Source organism: Leptidea sinapis, chromosome 26 (assembly GCF_905404315.1).
Source record: "Leptidea sinapis chromosome 26, ilLepSina1.1, whole genome shotgun sequence".
NCBI classification, from domain to species: Eukaryota; Metazoa; Arthropoda; class Insecta; order Lepidoptera; family Pieridae; genus Leptidea; species Leptidea sinapis.
The window spans coordinates 10,155,421-10,174,798 of NC_066290.1; the positions used below are offsets into that span (position 1 = coordinate 10,155,421).

At 40.5% G+C, this 19,378-nt stretch overlaps 1 protein-coding gene across 3 annotated transcripts in view; it reads left to right on the forward strand.

Moving 5' to 3' along the window:
- LOC126972457 (TOM1-like protein 2) overlaps positions 1–19,378 on the forward strand; it is a 44,627-nt gene that overhangs the window by 16,313 nt on the left and 8,936 nt on the right. For 2 of the 3 annotated variants that reach the window (XM_050819239.1, XM_050819241.1), the window contains exons 5-10: positions 1,111–1,212; positions 3,036–3,203; positions 4,381–4,532; positions 13,455–13,528; positions 16,054–16,119; positions 16,880–16,982. In XM_050819239.1, coding sequence (XP_050675196.1) covers positions 1,111–1,212; positions 3,036–3,203; positions 4,381–4,532; positions 13,455–13,528; positions 16,054–16,119; positions 16,880–16,982 — 665 coding nt within the window. The remainder of the gene's footprint in view (positions 1–1,110; positions 1,213–3,035; positions 3,204–4,380; positions 4,533–13,454; positions 13,529–16,053; positions 16,120–16,879; positions 16,983–19,378) is intronic. The other variant, XM_050819240.1, reaches the window with a different exon arrangement.

Genomic DNA, 19,378 nt, shown 5'->3' on the forward strand with positions numbered 1-19,378 from the left:
AGATTAATACTTAAATTTTATGTATCACTAGCTGACCCGGCAAACGTTATATTGTCATATAAAGTAAAAAAAAATCAATATTTAAAATTTATGGGGTATAAAAATAGATGCAACCGATTCTCAGACCTACCAAATATATCGTACTACAATACTCATTATTTTTATTGCCATCTTGCAACTCTTGCAACTTGCAACGAATAGAATAAAATTAAAATTGCGATACAAAAATAGATGTTGATCGGCTAGACGGATGAAAATATAACTTTGTATGTAATTTTAATGCTGAATCATAATAAAATTAAAATTAAAAAAATTGTCACAAAAAAAAAAAAAAAATGTGGTACCCTTATCATTTGCAAAACAAACATTGGACTCAACGCCCCCATCGTCAGGCTTTGTAGATTATACAACGAAGTTAACTCAAAAAATTCAGAAATCGATATTTTCAACGATAATTCAAGAAAGTTTGTAAAAATTCTCGCACATCAAGCTAACCTGTGATTTTTTTTTTCCAAGTAGTATGTACCTATATCCTCTTCATTATAAAACCATATAAATTATATCCTTACTTTATATACATTTTAGTACTTAAACATTTTTGACTGTATAAATCACACTATTCACTGTTACCATTGAATGATGTGTTCATCTTTAATTGTTACATATATCAGAATAATTGTACCTAGCATAGGTTTATATAAATGTGTAATATATGTAATGTTGATGATCCAAATAAATAAATAAATAAATTTAGGGGTATGAAAAATAGATGTAGGCCGAGTCTAAGATCTACCCGATATACACACAAATTTTAAAAAATTGGTTTAGCGGTTTCCGAGGAGATTGGTAACAAAAACTTTATATCACACATTTTATATCAAGGGAACGTTAATAAAATATTTTATTGATTTATTTTGTGTATGTAGGTACATAAGTAGTATCATTATTTAATCCTATAAAAGTAACAATTGGTTAAAGTGAGAGAGCAGGAGCCTGCCTGTCGCTGCCGTATGCGAGAGAGGAAGGGAAGACAGAGAAAACTATCGCCGTAACGCGTTACGTTACGAAGAACTCTCATAAGAAGTTATCACTTCACAATTTATGTTTCAGAGTGTCCCGGACGGTGCGGAGCCTGGTCTGGGGTCCCCGAAACGAGCTGCGCTGCCACAGAACTCACCACTCAGAACTATCCACGAAGATAACACCAGCACGGTAATTACATTCATGTCTACAGATAACATCCTCATCCCTGATAGCATGGATTGATGTGTAGAGAATTTCAATTGCCTTGTCTAACTACAAGTTTCATAAATATGCCTTTCATGGAAACTTAAATTATTATTATTATTTATTGGTGTATTTGTATAAGTCAAATAAAAAAAATAATTAGTTTAACTAGTGGATGATTAATCTCTGAACAATGGTTACCTGACTACATAATTTTTAGAGAGAAGTAGGACGATTAGAAGTGAAACACTTTTTTAAACATTTTATTCAACTTCATTAATATCAATCGCGACTTTGTCTAAAAACCTCGCTGGTGTATCTATTCCTTTCTATCTATTATCTTTTTAAACTTGTAATGTGGATTGCTCCTTACGCTCGTAAGGTCACGCCCAGTGACCTTTATTTTGTACATTTTCTGGGATCTGGTTGGAGACAAGGTAAAAAATGCCAAATTAATTTTCTTGTAAAAGCTTATACATCGCCCAACAAAAAGGTTTATTATATAGAATTTAAGATTGGTACGAGGGGCACACTGAAATGATCGGGAATAAGAAAAACCACATGCACGTTATAGCTAAATTGTATTTTATTGTTTTTTGAAGTATTCTCCGTTCAACTTAATGCACTTTTCCATTCGTGCAAACCAATCGTTAAAACAGTAATTCCAGTCTGAAGTTGATATTGACAAAATGGCTGATTTGTACGCTTCCACAGCTGCTTCGGGGTCTTCAAACCTTTGACCGCGTAATAAATCTTTCATTCTAGCTAATGTAAAGAAATCGTTTGAGCTCAGGTCAGGACTGTACGGAGGATGGCCTACAGCTCAACGTTTTCCTGCTTCAAAAAATCATTTGTCTCCGAGCCGTATGGGAGCTCGCATTTTCGTGATGTAAGATGATGCGACGTTTCGGGTTATTTTTCGGAGTTCGGCTATAATGTCTTACAAACAAACCTATCAAGGTTTGTTTGGTATATCAATACCACTCAGCGGTAGCCGTTCTGCGATCCTGTAAAGGAATTGTAGCAACATGCCCCTTTTTCGAGACAAACGTAGCGAACATTTTCTTTGACACGCTGCGGGAGCGAACCACATTCGTTGGTTAGACCTCGTCTTCGAAGGCCCAAACTTTTCTTTCAGGTTCGTATGAATAAATCCATGATAAGTCACATGAGACGATATTAGAAACGGTATTTGACTTCCCTCCGTTGAAGCGTTGCAGAGTATTCCGGCACCAATCTACACGAGCCGCCTTTTGCTCTTCGGAAAAATTGTGGGGTACCCATCGAGAAATTAGCTTTCTTACACAAAGTTTATTACGTAATATCGACTGCATTGCACTCTTTCCGAAACTGATAACAGCCTGAATCTGCTCGTATGTCACATGACGGTCAACTAATACAATAGTTCGCACAGCTGCGATGTTTTCAGGCGTGACCGCTGTTCTTGGTCGACCTGCAGAAGAAACAGTGCTGAGCGACACACGACCGCGTCGGAACTCGGCATACCAGCGGCATATTGTCGTTTGACTCGGTGCTTCAACACAACATAAATCGAAACAAATTCGCTGATACATTTATCTTGAGATAAGCCGCGACGAAAATTGTGATAAATTATGGCACGTAAATGTTCACGCGTGAGCTCCATTTCTGTCAACGACGTGTCAACTTTAAACCAGCATAGTTTTTTGTTTTTGAACTTTTTTTTTAATTATATGAATGTCATTAATGTTCTAAGAGGCCAGTATTCAAATTCTAAAAAAGGTTTTATTGTAACTCAATTGGAAATATTCTATTCCCGATTATTTCAGTGTGCCCCTCGTATATTTGAACAGCATCTATCTGAGAGTCAGATCGCCAAGCTGCGAGCTGACCTGGCCGTGGTGGACGGCAACATTGGCGTGATGAACGACATGCTGAACGAGCTCACAGCGCAGCCCTACAACCAGCATCACGACTCCGACATACAGCTCCTTAACGTGAGTATACTGCCATTTTGCAGGAGATATTCTTGAGAAATACACTATGATTCTCCGAACGAACTACTTGTGAATCTGAGTGTATGTGTTATTATTTTTATGACAACTTGAAAAAATCGTATTTAATTTTTTTTATTTAAATTTGGAACGCGTTTATTATGTTAGAAACTTGAAGTTGAATCATGTAATTTTCTAAATCAGGTTATCAATAAATGTTTTGGAGAGGGGTAAGTATAATTTCCAATTAACTCTATACACATAAAGTTATTCCCATAGTGTCATCGTGTACAGACCATTCGCAAAGTGTGAGTCCATTTGAATCTTCAGTCTGTCCATACACTGCTTTACCTTTGTATTCCTCTTCATAAAACTTCCTTCTCATTTACTGTGCAAGTTGTTAACTTATGGAATTTTTTTCGCACTGAAATGAGAAAGGCTCAAAATTTCCAATCTTTCAAGACAATGCTCCTTAATTTCTATCACTGATAAATTTATTAGTTGTTTTCTAGCTATAATTTACTGTATTTTAATGTATAAATAGTATGTATATCGTACAGATTATCTGGAAGAAATTGCTTTTATGATTATTAATTTTAAAAAACTTTACCGTTTAACTTGATCATAACTAACTATAACATTATTTCATTTCTTCATTTCCTGACGTTTTAAATATTGTTTTCGCAGTTGATACTAAATTACAATTATGGAATGAAAGGAATTAAATTCAACAAAATTGCAGTGACTGCTTTGTGAAAAGTGGGCATAGAGACGTTAAAGCCGATCGGCCTAACCGTTTTAAAATTGCGTAGACAGGCGGAATTTCCTTGCATCTTTGGATGAATTGTTCAGGAGAAAGCTATTTCAAACTAGCAGCCGACTTTTACCACGACATCACATCACAGTTCTGTGATTTCACCCACATCACATGAATGTCTGGAGTTCCATACCCGCGAGAAAACTTTTTGCACACTCTATTAACATCTCTTAATGGATTCTGCTTCTGCCTGTTCCCAAACATCACTTAATGGATACAACTTGACAGAACTATCCCGCAATTCAAATGTCCACGGGCACCGACTTTGACTTGACATGAAGCGAGCTCAGGGTGTACGTGCCTTTCTCTGATCGTTATTATTTCCAGCTGTATTAGCGGTGGGGTGTTGTTCTCACGTTCCAGGAGCTGGCGGAGACCCTGCGTGCGATGCAGGCCCGCGTGGCCCAGCTGGCAGGCCGCGTGGCCGACGAGTGTCCGCTGACGGCGGCGCTGCTGGCCGCCAACGACCAGCTTCACAACCTGCTGCTGCGACACGCGCGCTTCGACAGCAACCGGTAACACTACACTACATTATTGAATTAAGCGTTTTTTTTATCCAGACGGAAATCCACAATTATCATAATGTTATGAGTTATCTTAAGTGTTAGTTTCGCTAATATTTGTTCTTCGACATGCAGAGTGCACCTTAAGCCCAATCGCCGTTTTAGGGGTTATTATATGCGTCTTTCACCGAAGAATAGGCGCACGCTGAACCCTCGACCGAACGACCAGATTTTGTCTTTGCACGGGACATACTCAGGAGTCGTTGGCTCACCGAACTCCTAAGGTGCATTCTGCATGTAGACGGTTATGGTTATGGATGGTTATGGTTTGTAAATAGGCTTTGGTCCAGTTCAATGCGGGCTGCATTGAACTGGACCAAAGCCTATTTATTGTTTCACTTCTACCAATGTGATCTATTGTGATAGCCACTGTTAAGATTTATTCTTTTCATGAATATTATTATATCTTTTGCAATAAGCCTACGTATCTCAATTAGTTGAAGAATTGGACTTCCCAGAGACATGCTACGTTTACGCATTAAAGGTTTCATCTCCTATTACAGAATCTACGCGCTCTGGAATCTCTAAGACCTAAGATTGAGAGATGTTTGTTTAATCTACAGTGCCCCGTTTGTGTTCTGGTTAGAATGCGTAAGTTTTCTCTACTTAGCCCTATTGCCTCATGCGCAGCCTTTTTTTAAATAGGGTTTTGGAAATGGTTAAACCCGGAGTGCTGCTCCAGAGTTTAATACACTCTTGTGAACATGGTGTATCAAGGGTTGATTTAACAAAACTCCATGGGACACCACAGAAGGGTTCAGGGCCAAATTGAGTGCTCATAGCACCAATTCTTGTAAGTCCGTCGGCGTATTCATTGCCTTCGATCCCTGAATGTCCTGGCACCCATCGAAGTGTAACTCTGTTTATTCCTCCCAGAGTAATCAGTATAGTCCAACAGTTGTTTACAAGCTTTGAGACTGTTCTGTTGGAGTCTATAGCGAACAGAGCCGCCTGACTATCTGTGTGGATATAAATACACTTGCCGACGTAACCTTTATTTAGGATGGTTTCCGCACATTCTATTATGGCTATGCGTCCGACTAAAAAACGGAGGCAAGATTTCTCAAGTTGACAGATTTGCCAAATTTGGGGCAGTGTCCTAAGATTCCACAGCCAGTTCTGCGACATATGGGTCTATGCATGCTGGCCCTCGCCTCCTTTTGTAGATATAGGTTTAGGGGCGACAGGTTCAGAAGTGCATTTAGAGCTGCTACTGGCGTGGAGGTCATGGCTCCTATTGTTATGGCGCATGCAGTTCTTTCAAGGCTTCCTAATTTGGCAATAACGGTCTTTTAGAGCTGCTACTGGTGTGGAGGTCATGGCTCCTATTGTTATGGCGCATGCAGTTCTTTCAAGGCTTCCTAATTTGGCAATAACGGTCTTTTAGAGCTGCTACTGGTGTGGAGGTCATGGCTCCTATTGTTATGGCGCATGCAGTTCTTTCAAGGCTTCCTAATTTGGCAATAACGGTCTTTTAGAGCTGCTACTGGCGTGGAGGTCATGGCTCCTATTGTTATGGCGCATGCAGTTGTTTGAAGGCTTCCTAATTTGGCAATAACGGTCTTTTAGAGCTGCTACTGGTGTGGAGGTCATGGCTCATAGTGTTATGGCGCATGCAGTTGTTTGAAGGCTTCCTAATTTGGCAATAACGGTCTTTTAGAGCTGCTACTGGTGTGGAGGTCATGGCTCATAGTGTTATGGCGCATGCAGTTCTTTGAAGGCTTCCGTATTTGGCAATAACGGTCTTTTAGAGCTGCTACTGGCGTGGAGGTCATGGCTCCTATTGTTATGGCGCATGCAGTTCTTTCAAGGCTTCCTAATTTGGCAATAACGGTCTTTTAGAGCTGCTACTGGCGTGGAGGTCATGGCTCCTATTGTTATGGCGCATGCAGTTCTTTCAAGGCTTCCTAATTTGGCAATAACGGTCTTTTAGAGCTGCTACTGGTGTGGAGGTCATGGCTCCTATTGTTATGGCGCATGCAGTTCTTTCAAGGCTTCCTAATTTGGCAATAACGGTCTTTTAGAGCTGCTACTGGTGTGGAGGTCATGGCTCCTATTGTTATGGCGCATGCAGTTCTTTCAAGGCTTCCTAATTTGGCAATAACGGTCTTTTAGAGCTGCTACTGGCGTGGAGGTCATGGCCCCTATTGTTATGGCGCATGCAGTTCTTTCAAGGCTTCCTAATTTGGCAATAACGGTCTTTTAGAGCTGCTACTGGTGTGGAGGTCATGGCTCCTATTGTTATGGCGCATGCAGTTCTTTCAAGGCTTCCTAATTTGGCAATAACGGTCTTTTAGAGCTGCTACTGGCGTGGAGGTCATGGCTCCTATTGTTATGGCGCATGCAGTTGTTTGAAGGCTTCCTAATTTAGCAATAACGGTCTTTTAGAGCTGCTACTGGTGTGGAGGTCATGGCTCATAGTGTTATGGCGCATGCAGTTGTTTGAAGGCTTCCTAATTTGGCAATAACGGTCTTTTAGAGCTGCTACTGGTGTGGAGGTCATGGCTCATAGTGTTATGGCGCATGCAGTTCTTTGAAGGCTTCCTAATTTGGCAATAACGGTCTTTTAGAGCTGCTACTGGCGTGGAGGTCATGGCTCCTATTGTTATGGCGCATGCAGTTCTTTCAAGGCTTCCTAATTTGGCAATAACGGTCTTTTAGAGCTGCTACTGGTGTGGAGGTCATGGCTCATAGTGTTATGGCGCATGCAGTTGTTTGAAGGCTTCCTAATTTGGCAATAACGGTCTTTTAGAGCTGCTACTGGTGTGGAGGTCATGGCTCATAGTGTTATGGCGCATGCAGTTCTTTGAAGGCTTCCTAATTTGGCAATAACGGTCTTTTAGAGCTGCTACTGGCGTGGAGGTCATGGCTCCTATTGTTATGGCGCATGCAGTTCTTTCAAGGCTTCCTAATTTGGCAATAACGGTCTTTTAGAGCTGCTACTGGCGTGGAGGTCATGGCTCCTATTGTTATGGCGCATGCAGTTCTTTCAAGGCTTCCTAATTTGGCAATAACGGTCTTTTAGAGCTGCTACTGGTGTGGAGGTCATGGCTCCTATTGTTATGGCGCATGCAGTTCTTTGAAGGCTTCCTAATTTGGCAATAACGGTCTTTTAGAGCTGCTACTGGTGTGGAGGTCATGGCTCCTATTGTTATGGCGCATGCAGTTCTTTCAAGGCTTCCTAATTTGGCAATAACGGTCTTTTAGAGCTGCTACTGGCGTGGAGGTCATGGCCCCTATTGTTATGGCGCATGCAGTTCTTTCAAGGCTTCCTAATTTGGCAATAACGGTCTTTTAGAGCTGCTACTGGTGTGGAGGTCATGGCTCCTATTGTTATGGCGCATGCAGTTCTTTCAAGGCTTCCTAATTTGGCAATAACGGTCTTTTAGAGCTGCTACTGGCGTGGAGGTCATGGCTCCTATTGTTATGGCGCATGCAGTTGTTTGAAGGCTTCCTAATTTAGCAATAACGGTCTTTTAGAGCTGCTACTGGTGTGGAGGTCATGGCTCATAGTGTTATGGCGCATGCAGTTGTTTGAAGGCTTCCTAATTTGGCAATAACGGTCTTTTAGAGCTGCTACTGGTGTGGAGGTCATGGCTCATAGTGTTATGGCGCATGCAGTTCTTTGAAGGCTTCCTAATTTGGCAATAACGGTCTTTTAGAGCTGCTACTGGCGTGGAGGTCATGGCTCCTATTGTTATGGCGCATGCAGTTGTTTGAAGGCTTCCTAATTTGGCAATAACGGTCTTTTAGAGCTGCTACTGGCGTGGAGGTCATGGCTCCTATTGTTATGGCGCATGCAGTTCTTTCAAGGCTTCCTAATTTGGCAATAACGGTCTTTTAGAGCTGCTACTGGTGTGGAGGTCATGGCTCTTATTGTTATGGCGCATGCAGTTCTTTCAAGGCTTCCTAATTTGGCAATAACGGTCTTTTAGAGCTGCTACTGGCGTGGAGGTCATGGCTCCTATTGTTATGGCGCATGCAGTTGTTTGAAGGCTTCCTAATCTGGCAATAACGGTCTTTTAGAGCTGCTACTGGTGTGGAGGTCATGGCTCCTATTGTTATGGCGCATGCAGTTCTTTGAAGGCTTCCTAATTTGGCAATAACGGTCTTTTAGAGCTGCTACTGGCGTGGAGGTCATGGCTCCTATTGTTATGGCGCATGCAGTTCTTTCAAGGCTTCCTAATTTGGCTATAACGGTCTTTTAGAGCTGCTACTGGTGTGGAGGTCATGGCTCCTATTGTTATGGCGCATGCAGTTCTTTCAAGGCTTCCTAATTTGGCAATAACGGTCTTTTAGAGCTGCTACTGGTGTGGAGGTCATGGCTCCTATTGTTATGGCGCATGCAGTTCTTTCAAGGCTTCCTAATTTGGCAATAACGGTCTTTTAGAGCTGCTACTGGCGTGGAGGTCATGGCTCCTATTGTTATGGCGCATGCAGTTCTTTCTAGGCTTCCTAATTTGGCAATAACGGTCTTTTAGAGCTGCTACTGGTGTGGAGGTCATGGCTCCTATTGTTATGGCGCATGCAGTTCTTTCAAGGCTTCCTAATTTGGCAATAACGGTCTTTTAGAGCTGCTACTGGCGTGGAGGTCATGGCTCCTATTGTTATGGCGCATGCAGTTGTTTGAAGGCTTCCTAATTTGGCAATAACGGTCTTTTAGAGCTGCTACTGGTGTGGAGGTCATGGCTCATAGTGTTATGGCGCATGCAGTTCTTTGGAGGCTTCCTAATTTGGCAATAACGGTCTTTTAGAGCTGCTACTGGTGTGGAGGTCATGGCTCATAGTGTTATGGCGCATGCAGTTCTTTCAAGGCTTCCTAATTTGGCAATAACGGTCTTTTAGAGCTGCTACTGGCGTGGAGGTCATGGCTCCTATTGTTATGGCGCATGCAGTTGTTTGAAGGCTTCCTAATTTGGCAATAACGGTCTTTTAGAGCTGCTACTGGTGTGGAGGTCATGGCTCCTATTGTTATGGCGCATGCAGTTGTTTGAAGGCTTCCTAATTTGGCAATAACGGTCTTTTAGAGCTGCTACTGGCGTGGAGGTCATGGCTCCTATTGTTATGGCGCATGCAGTTCTTTCAAGGCTTCCTAATTTGGCAATAACGGTCTTTTAGAGCTGCTACTGGTGTGGAGGTCATGGCTCTTATTGTTATGGCGCATGCAGTTCTTTCAAGGCTTCCTAATTTGGCAATAACGGTTTTTTGGGCAATTATTCTGCACCAGACCACTGGGCCATATAATATAAGTGGGTTTACAATGGCTGTGTACAGCCAAAGGGCCACGTTGGGCTTACTACAAGGCAAATTTTGCCTTTTGCGCAATACCATCCACTTGACTATTCCAGGTAAGTTTCTGGTTTGAAGGAAGTCCTAGATATTTTACCTTGTCGGAAAACGGTATACATTTTTTATTCAGTCGCGGGTATATGAAGCCTTACACTTCCTGGTAAAAGGCACCAGGCCGGGTTTGTCAGCATTAACCGCTAGTTCATTGTCTTGGCACCATGTTATTATTATTATTAACATGATGTAGGAGAACGCTGCTTTTTGGTCGTCTTTCGCGAACTTTTTTTAACACCCTGGGTAAACAAATGGTAGAATACCACTCGGCATTAATACTCTTTTCATCATCAAGTGGAATTGTGCTGATGAAATCCGTAGCTGAAAAATATGCGATCATTTTTTTACTAACGTTTTTCGCTTGGCTCACTTTTGTTGGCCTGTTCTCATTTTCAAACACCCATTCACACGATTGCTGGTTTTTTTCGGGTTCAAAACAATAAATCCACATTTCGTCTACTGTGACAATGTCGTAAACAGCATATACAACAACAATAGAATGTCCGTGGTCGTACTTCATTAGCATCTGTTAGCACCATTCCATGCGAGCCCGCTTCTGCTCCGCTGTCAGTTCATGAGAGATACAACGACAACAAAGTTTCCGAACTTTCTTCGTGTAAAATTTTCTGAATTTGGCTCAAACCAGTCCCCAATAGTCCTCGAATTCTCATAGGTAATCCGCGAGTTTTCTTCAATTAGCCGCTTAACAGTAGCCACATTATTTTCGGGCCCTCCTAATTTCTTTATGGTATTGCGTCAAGGCTTTTGTGTAAACTGACCAATTTTTGGTGTTTCAGCCTAGTTTAATAATTTTCGGGTTTTCTTTCTAAGGTTCTCAAGCTTAGAATTCCACCACGGTACTTCTCGATTAGAGGTGTTTGTTTCTAGTGGACAGCTCGCTTTATAGGCATCTATAATACCTTGCGTCAGAGCCGACACAGCTAGATCAAGACTCTACAAAGTTAATACTCTTAGGAATAGATTCAAGGTTCCGCTTTAGGTTTACCTGGTAGGTCCCAGGCAGTCCGTCTCAGATTCCTAAAGGTTATGGTTCGGCAGTCCAGAGAAGCTGCTAAAGAAAAAGTTATGTGTTTGTGGTCGGACATGGAGTTTTCATTACTCACCTTCCAGTTCAGGATATATCTGGCAAGATTTTCCGTGGCGAAGGTTATGTCCAAAACTGCATGTAGACTAACACATAAGCCATACGAAGCAGTCTGTGGTCGTTGTCGAAAGCTGCTCTTGGTAACTTCATCCAGCCGTACCTGCCGCCGTTGCACATGTGGAACGACACCCTGGCTATGGGCCAGAAAAAGGGTAAGCCGATCGCCTGTGTGCTCTTTTTGCCTCCATCTCGACTCTTGACTACAATGAAAAAACACCGTCGACCATCCCGCGGTGTCAGAGCTCTATGCCTGAAGTACAATTCAGACAGAAAACTGTTCGGCGATCTCTGTTTTCGTTGGACGTCAATAAGTCGAGCGGGTCGGATACAGGCCTATAGGTATAGCTATAGCTATTACCTCCTTGCTCTCCAAACCGTCAGCTCTTGGTGTACCTAGAGGGTCACCATATGATCAACGACCGACAGTACAGCTTTCGCCATGGTCGATCGGCAGGCGATCTTCTGGTTTACCTGACACATAGATGGGCGACTATCGAAAGTAAGGGGGAAGGCCTGGCAGTTAGCATGGGTATAGAGAAGGCTATTTATCGTGAATGGCATGTCAAAACTTCGATCATTTGGGCTTCCCGAGTGCTTATGTAAGTGGACCTCCAGCTGCCTCACTGGACGCAGCATACAGGTCGTTATCGACGGTTATTGCTCGAATCCCAAGCCCGTGAACGCTGGAGTGCTCCAAGGCTGTGTGCTATCTCCCACACTGTTTCTTCTGCATATCAATGATATGTTGGACTCCTCCAACATACATTGCTATGCAGACGGCAGCACGGGCGATGCCGTATACACGGGCCATGCAGGTCTCTCTAGGGAAATTGTCGACCAGTGCCGGGAGAAACTTGTGTCTTCTATCGAGTCCTCTCTTGAAATGGTCGCGGAATGGGGTAAATTTAACCTTGTTCAATTTAACCTTCAGAAGACTCAAGTTTGCACGTTTACCACTAAAAAAACCCCATCTGTCGTATCACCGCTCTTCGACAACACTTACCTTACAGTCTCGCTTAGTATCGTAATACTGGGTCTTGAAGTCTCGAGCGATTGCCGATTCCGTGGCCATCTGGAGGGCAAAGCCAAATTGGCTTCGAAGAAGCTGGGTTTCATAAATAGAGCACGGAAATACTTCAAGCCCACACATGGCGCTTTACAAAGCGCAGGTTCGGCCATACATGGAGTATTGCTGTCACCGCTAGTCTGGCGCACCACAGTATCAGCTCGATCCATTTGACCGCGTGCAACGCAGAGCACCTCGAATTGTTGGGGACCCAGTACTCTGTGAACGACTGGATCACTTGGCGTTGCGTAGAGACGTCGCTTCATTGTGTGTCTTCTACCGCATTTATCACGGGGAGTGTTCCGAAGAGCTTTTTAACCTGATTCCTGCCGCCGAATTCCACCTTCGCACGACACGCCACAAATAAAGATTTCATCCCCACCATCTGGATGTGTGGCGGTCCTCCACAGTGTGGTTTTCAAGCAACTTTCTTCCATGTACTACAAAGCTGTGGAATGAATTTCCTTGTTGTTACCGGGAAGTTGTTTCTAGAGAACTTCGAAGAGTCCTTAAAACGTCTTAATAGGCCGTAAACAGAGGCCTAGTATACAAATCTGACAACAATGAACGAGCAAATTAAAACAGTCTGACAGCTTATTTTCTTACTATTCAACGTAATAGTAGATTAGTAGCCAAGGGCTGTAAGGCATTAATTGCAGCCCGAGATATTTATATAATTGATGTTTACACTCGAGCTACTCTGCTTTACATCTTGATTGTGAGATAAGTAGAAAAAAATACTGGCATTACAATAATAAAATATTGTTAATTGCTGCTTCAGCTTCCATTTTCATTGAATCGGGATTTCTTCATCACTTGCAGAACTCGTTTTTTTCCTAATTAGACGTAATTATAAAAAATCAAAAAAACAAACAATATTTAAAGTAAAAGTTTTCTATTCCCGCCTTTTTTTATCGTTTTTTTTAATTATTTTTTCAAGAACGAAATTGAAACGAAATTTAAAATTGCTGACTATTATAATCATACGAAGGCAAGGCTGAATAGCGAAGCGACCTCTTTTGTCATTGGGCTGAATGCATGATGTCTATTGCCATTATGATGGTTATATGTACGCGAACTTTTTGAAAGAGCGAAGAGGTTTTGTTTAATTACTTACCGCCCTAGGGCATTTCTAGCTACATTATTACCCTAGAGCGCTAATTGGTCACCTACAAGTTCCATTTGGGGGTAATAAGGACCTACTTGCCGAATATGAGAGGTGTAAAACTCATTACCATCGGTATATAAAAGCCTCAGCTAATGTTTCCTCTTAATTGATTCCTCCTCTTCCTGTATGCAGAAAGGCGGCGGTGGGCGGAGCTACGCCGGTGGAAATACTCGGAGCGGCGATGGGCGTTCCGAGAAACACTGCTCGTTAGTATCACAATACAGTAATATAACAGTACTTTAACTTCATACTGGAGTGACTGAATCGACGCACACACACATACACATGACTTACACGGCCGCTAAGCAATTTTGGGGAGACAAAACTATTGAGTGTCACACTGTACACCGCCGAGACTGGTCGCTGTCCGAGTTCAAGCTACGTTACGCAATTACTGTTCTATTACTTGTATTTTGTTAGTTTTTACCTATCAAATTAACATTATAACATAAATGATTATTATATTACTATGATATAATATAGTAATGTCACCACTTTAACTCAAAAATACCGGTTAAAATATAGAGAGTTCGCAAATCCGTTCAAAAGTAATTTAAAAATGGGTAAGGGAGCTAAATGGGGGTTGGCGCACCTGGTGGTAACTGAATACCGGCCGTCCATGGGCATCTAAGGCCGGAAACGCATCTGTTGGCCCCTGGTTTTGTGAATGTCTATGGGCAGTTGACTCACCACTCCCCATCACGTTAGCTTCTTGACCGTTTGCCTCCTCTTATATTTAAAAAAATATCAATCATATTGGCAGCCCTAGAAGGCTGTGAGCATATTAATAAGATTGTAAGTATGTATTGTAAGGAAAAGACATAAACTTATGATGCCTACTACTCGGCTAAGTCGAGTTAGTAAGTCTTTTGTTTGGCGATGTATATGCTTTTACAACAAGATCTCAGAAAATGTTCAAAACAAAAGTATAACGTTATTCAAAAGAATTGTTAAAAAACGTTTGTGTGGTAAAGGTTACTATAACATAAATGACTTTCTTAATGATACCACAGATTGGGAATGGAGTGACCGCCCTCAGGCTATTAAATAATAAGTTTAATTGTAAAATATTCCTTTGTAAACATATTTATTCGATGAAAAAAAGCCCGCTGAGTTTGTTGCGCCCATTCTTCTCAGATCTGAGGCATTCATTTTGTAATGGGTAGTAGTTTTTTGACTTTCAATAAGTGATGTCACATCCTATTTTGAATAAAAATATTTGAATTTGAATTTGTACTTTTACGTTTAATTTGGCAATTATTGTTTTACATATTACGTTCTTGTGAATATTTAAATAATAAAAAATAATAAATAAATTTCTTTATTGGTTTTAACAAATTTTTAAATTAATATTTATAGATTACGTATTGGTTGTAGGGATCAATGAAGAATATTATCACGTTTTTAATAGAGGATCTATTTAAAACATTCGTAGCCAAAATATTAAGTAGATTAGCTAGCGGGGGTCGATGAGCGCTGTGACGTCACCACACTACACTAATTCACATCATAGCGGGACTCTGAGCGACGCACAATGAACCCTTCTATTTAATTTGTCCTACCTACATGCATTGCAAACACACACACACAAACAAACATACAGTCCTTACCACTGACCTCTACTTTATATCACTGGACTGGCGGCTATCAAAGTGCTTTTGTGCCTGTTTGATATTCGCCATTTTAGCGCTGTTGGCCATGTAGCGAGAGTCTGCGGTACTAGTGAAGAACACCTTAGCAAACATCGATAGGTGGTGGGAAACTATTTACAAAACAAATTGTGTACTTTATTACGTTGATTCTTCTTGAAGTATAAATAGCACGGAAAACGAACGAAATTAATTCAAAATGTAAAAATACTTCAGAGTTTTGTACGGTCCTTCGCAGCCATTTGTATTATACGTCAAAATTAGTCCTCTAAACGCTCGCGAGTGGCGCTTCAAATAGGCACAATAAATTTGCTGTCAAACATTTGGAACATCCTGTCCAGTGGTATTTATACCAGGTAAATAGTTATTGTTAATCTAATAGCTCTATTTGAGACATCACAGTGTAGTCATATTATATATAAGCTTGTAAAATATTTAAACGAACTGTAATTTAATGACAATGCATATTATGTAAAAATATCGATAAATAAATTATTCTCATATCATTGCGCGCGGGCATTCTAGTCGTATGAAATTTTTAAATAATCATAAAAAGAAAAAATTGTAACCTCAAAACTACTCGCTTTATCTTATTAACCGACTTCAAAAAGGAGGAGGAGGTTGTCAATTCTATTTTTTTTAATATATGTAAACCGTCGGTGCCAAGCCGTATAATAAATAGATAGTAGGTACCTACACTTGCCACGCGTGACTTTGAGCGGTATAGCGTATTTTCTAGAACAAAACAATTCAAGTGGGCAGTTGTCGTTGATAATTACTGTGAGATAGCTGTTTGTAACATTAAGATTAATTTTGTTAAGGGCTTGGCACTGACTTAAAACCTATCAACAGGTAGCACATAATATAAACATCTTATGTCTCAAGGTGCGAGCGCAGTTGTAGTGCCGCTCAGAATTTTTGGGCTTTTTCAAGAATCCTGAGTGGCACTGCATTGTAATGGGCAAGACGCATCAATTACCATCAGGTGAACGTGCTGCTCGTCTCGTCCCTTATTTTCATAAAAAAAAATGCATCGGTCCACTTTACATCATGATAAACTTTCATTTCTTCATCTATTTCAGCTCCAAAGAAAGAAGAGGATGCCCTGATCGACCTCAGCGATGATGTACCGGACCTTGCTAAATTGAGTGAGTTTCACAGTTTCATTACATTTGCAACTGATTACACTTTCCTTTAAGGCCAGCAACGCTCCTGTGATTCCTCTGGTGTTGCAAGAGAATGTGTGCGGCGGTGATCACTTAACACCAGGTGATCCGTACGCTCGTTTGCCCTCCTTAACCATACAAAATAACTGATTAATAATTATAATATTGGTGCAGTTTTTACAATAGGCTTACCCTCTAACTACGGGTGCAAGACAACAATATATATTTAATAAGATATACATTAAAAAAAATCCATTACTAGGAAACAAACATCCATATTCTATTAAAATCCATATTTTAAATTGTTTGCACCGACCGCGATTCGAACCCGACACCTCTAGGTCGGCGGGCAGGGACACTAAGCACTTCGCTAACTGGGTCGTTATATCACAGTCGATAAATTTGTAAAAAAAATACTAAGTCCAGTTTGTTGCTTGCGATTCCTTTACTTCCTCAGTTATTTATTGAAGTAGGCGTTATTTTGCGGAAATCCATTATTATCCAATTGTTGTGCGCCTTCTTGTAATGGTTGATGTAAATTCCGCTAAGGTTCGTCTTCAATCAGTTCGACACGTTTTTTGTCTATACACGAGGCATACTCAGGAGATGTTGACTCGCAAAATTCTGGCACGACACTCGGAGTCCATACACTCAAGAAAGCACACATCTATTGGATATTCCTCAGTCATGTGGAATGGGTAGATATTGCGACAAAATTGTATACATTAATAAATGGTTGAAGGTGTGACGGAGACACCAGCCGGGAAGTCACCGAGCGGATCGAAGGACGAGTTTGACATGTTCGCACAGTCGCGGAACGTGACCTACGAGACGGCCAAGACTGGGTGAGATATTATACTTATAACAACTATAGTCAGACATATCATTAAACGATCTCATACAACGACGAGCGGCTCGAATCATAGACGATCAAGTCATCTCCGATCGGCTTGATTGTTTGACGTTCAAATTCAAATTCAAAAACACTTTATTCATGTAGGTCACAAAAATGACACTTATGAATGTCAAAAAAAATATATAAATATTGTTTCTTATTGAATTTACCGCTACTTCGTAAAGGGTTGAGCTAATGAGAAGAAGTAGCAAGAAACTCATTGCCACTCTTTTAAGTCAAGATTTACATTTTAGTTGTTTTACAAATCATTTCAATTACAATATATACAAAGTGACACAACAAAAATACTCAAAAATCAAAAACTGAAAGGCTTACATGAGTAAGCCAATAAAAGAAAAAAAAGTAAATTAATACTTATAAACACAAGAGTTATTGAGTATAGTAGATGCATCAATCCACACATACCGTAAATAAATAGAGGCATTATGTGAGCATTTCATAAAATAAAATATATAATAACTTTAACTTTAAAGGAAATAATAATAATAAAAAAACACATCAAGCAACCCGGTAACAAGATCATCCAGCCCCCACGAGTAGCACCCGTTCACGAGCATGACGCATGGACCAGCCATCGCCTCCCTCGACCATATTTTAGGGAAGGAAACGACCCGCCCCACGTCGCCGCCACAAGCAGAGGCATTTAAGCGAGCATGACAATACCTGCCACGAGAAATCTACCGAATAACAAAACAATTCAAGTTCATCTACATATTATGCAATACTTACTAAATGCCATAAACTTACAATTTTGTTTCATGATATCATGATAATGATTATTAAAATTGATTAAAAAACAGAAACAATATTAATATTTAAATTATATAACTATAATGACATTTATCAAACTAAGACAGACATGTAACAGCCCAGCAGCTCAGTCCTAAGGGTTCTTTAGATCCAGATATTCAGATATTTTATAGTACCCTTTTGTATACAACTTTTTCTTTAGCACTGATTTATATTCATTTAAATGTTCGTTGCGTATAGATGTGGGTTCTCTCTGCATCTTCTATATTTATCACGGGGAGTGCTCAGAGGTGCTGTTCGGGTTGATTCCAGCAATCAACCACGTCGATATGCAAAATACCACCCGCATCACGTTGACGTCTGGTATTACACAATCGCGTGTTGTGCAACTAATTTGTTTTTACGAACCGATACGATTTAGGGATCTCCAAGAAAAGAGCATACTCCCTAAAATATATATACCTTATAAATATAGCTTAAAGGGCGGCAACACTTGACACCTGTTGTTCCGGATGTCCATGGGCGGTTGCCTCACCACTCCCCGTCCCGTGAGCCTCTTGCCCGTTTGCCTCCTCTTATATAAAAAATTGTATTGTTTAAGTAAGTTTGATAATATTTAAAGTGATATATATATATATATACATATCCCTCATTTCTGGGTCTTAAAGTATACAATTTAACTTTGTACCAAAATTTATGAAACCTTCAAAAGTGATGAAGAATTTTATTATAAGAAGTATGAAAAATCTCTACGAACGTAACGTAATACCTACACAGGTGCTGTGATTTCTTTTCTCAAGCTTTGTTAATAGGTATTTGTAAGCAAGCCCGAGCAAACTGTGGGAGTTTGCCTTGGTCAATACGAGTGGAGGGGGTATTAAGTAGAGCGCAAACAAAAACACGAGCACCAACTAATTACAACAACAAAATCGGGTCAGCACTTGTATAGGAATTTTAATATGTGCGTTGTGTATGAACCTCTAATCTGCATAATATGAAGTCCTGGTACATGTTGCTCGGATGACACATGATTACAACCGCTATGAAAGACATTACTATCACCGCTACCATATTTATATTCTCCTGGTGTCTGTGTTATAAATAGGTCATGCGCATAACGTCAGATTATATTAAGGTATATTCGCCTATGAACGCCTAATAACAAAACTGTGTGTGTTGTGGCTTACTTGGGATAAAAATCATAACTATCGTTGACTTTTCTGTCCCAATAAACTTATCGACGGTAACTCACGTTATCCGTACACGCTGTCTGTCAATGGAAGGACGTATAGCTTACCAGCGATAGAAGTTTGTATGGAAATTGCAATTCACGCGTCCCAATATAAGGCGATAAGAATGACTTATCGGGTATATTGGGACAGCTTCAGATTATTGACAGCTTATATACTGACAGTAGAAGGTAGTTATTTAGCTCTATATGTAGATAGTATATTGGGAACGGCTGTTAGACATTCATTAGTTTATTATTTCACCATAAGGCTAATTTTTTAGTAAATGAATTTTGATTTTTTGGACTTAATTTGAATTGAAAACTTATATGTGCTTATAATAACA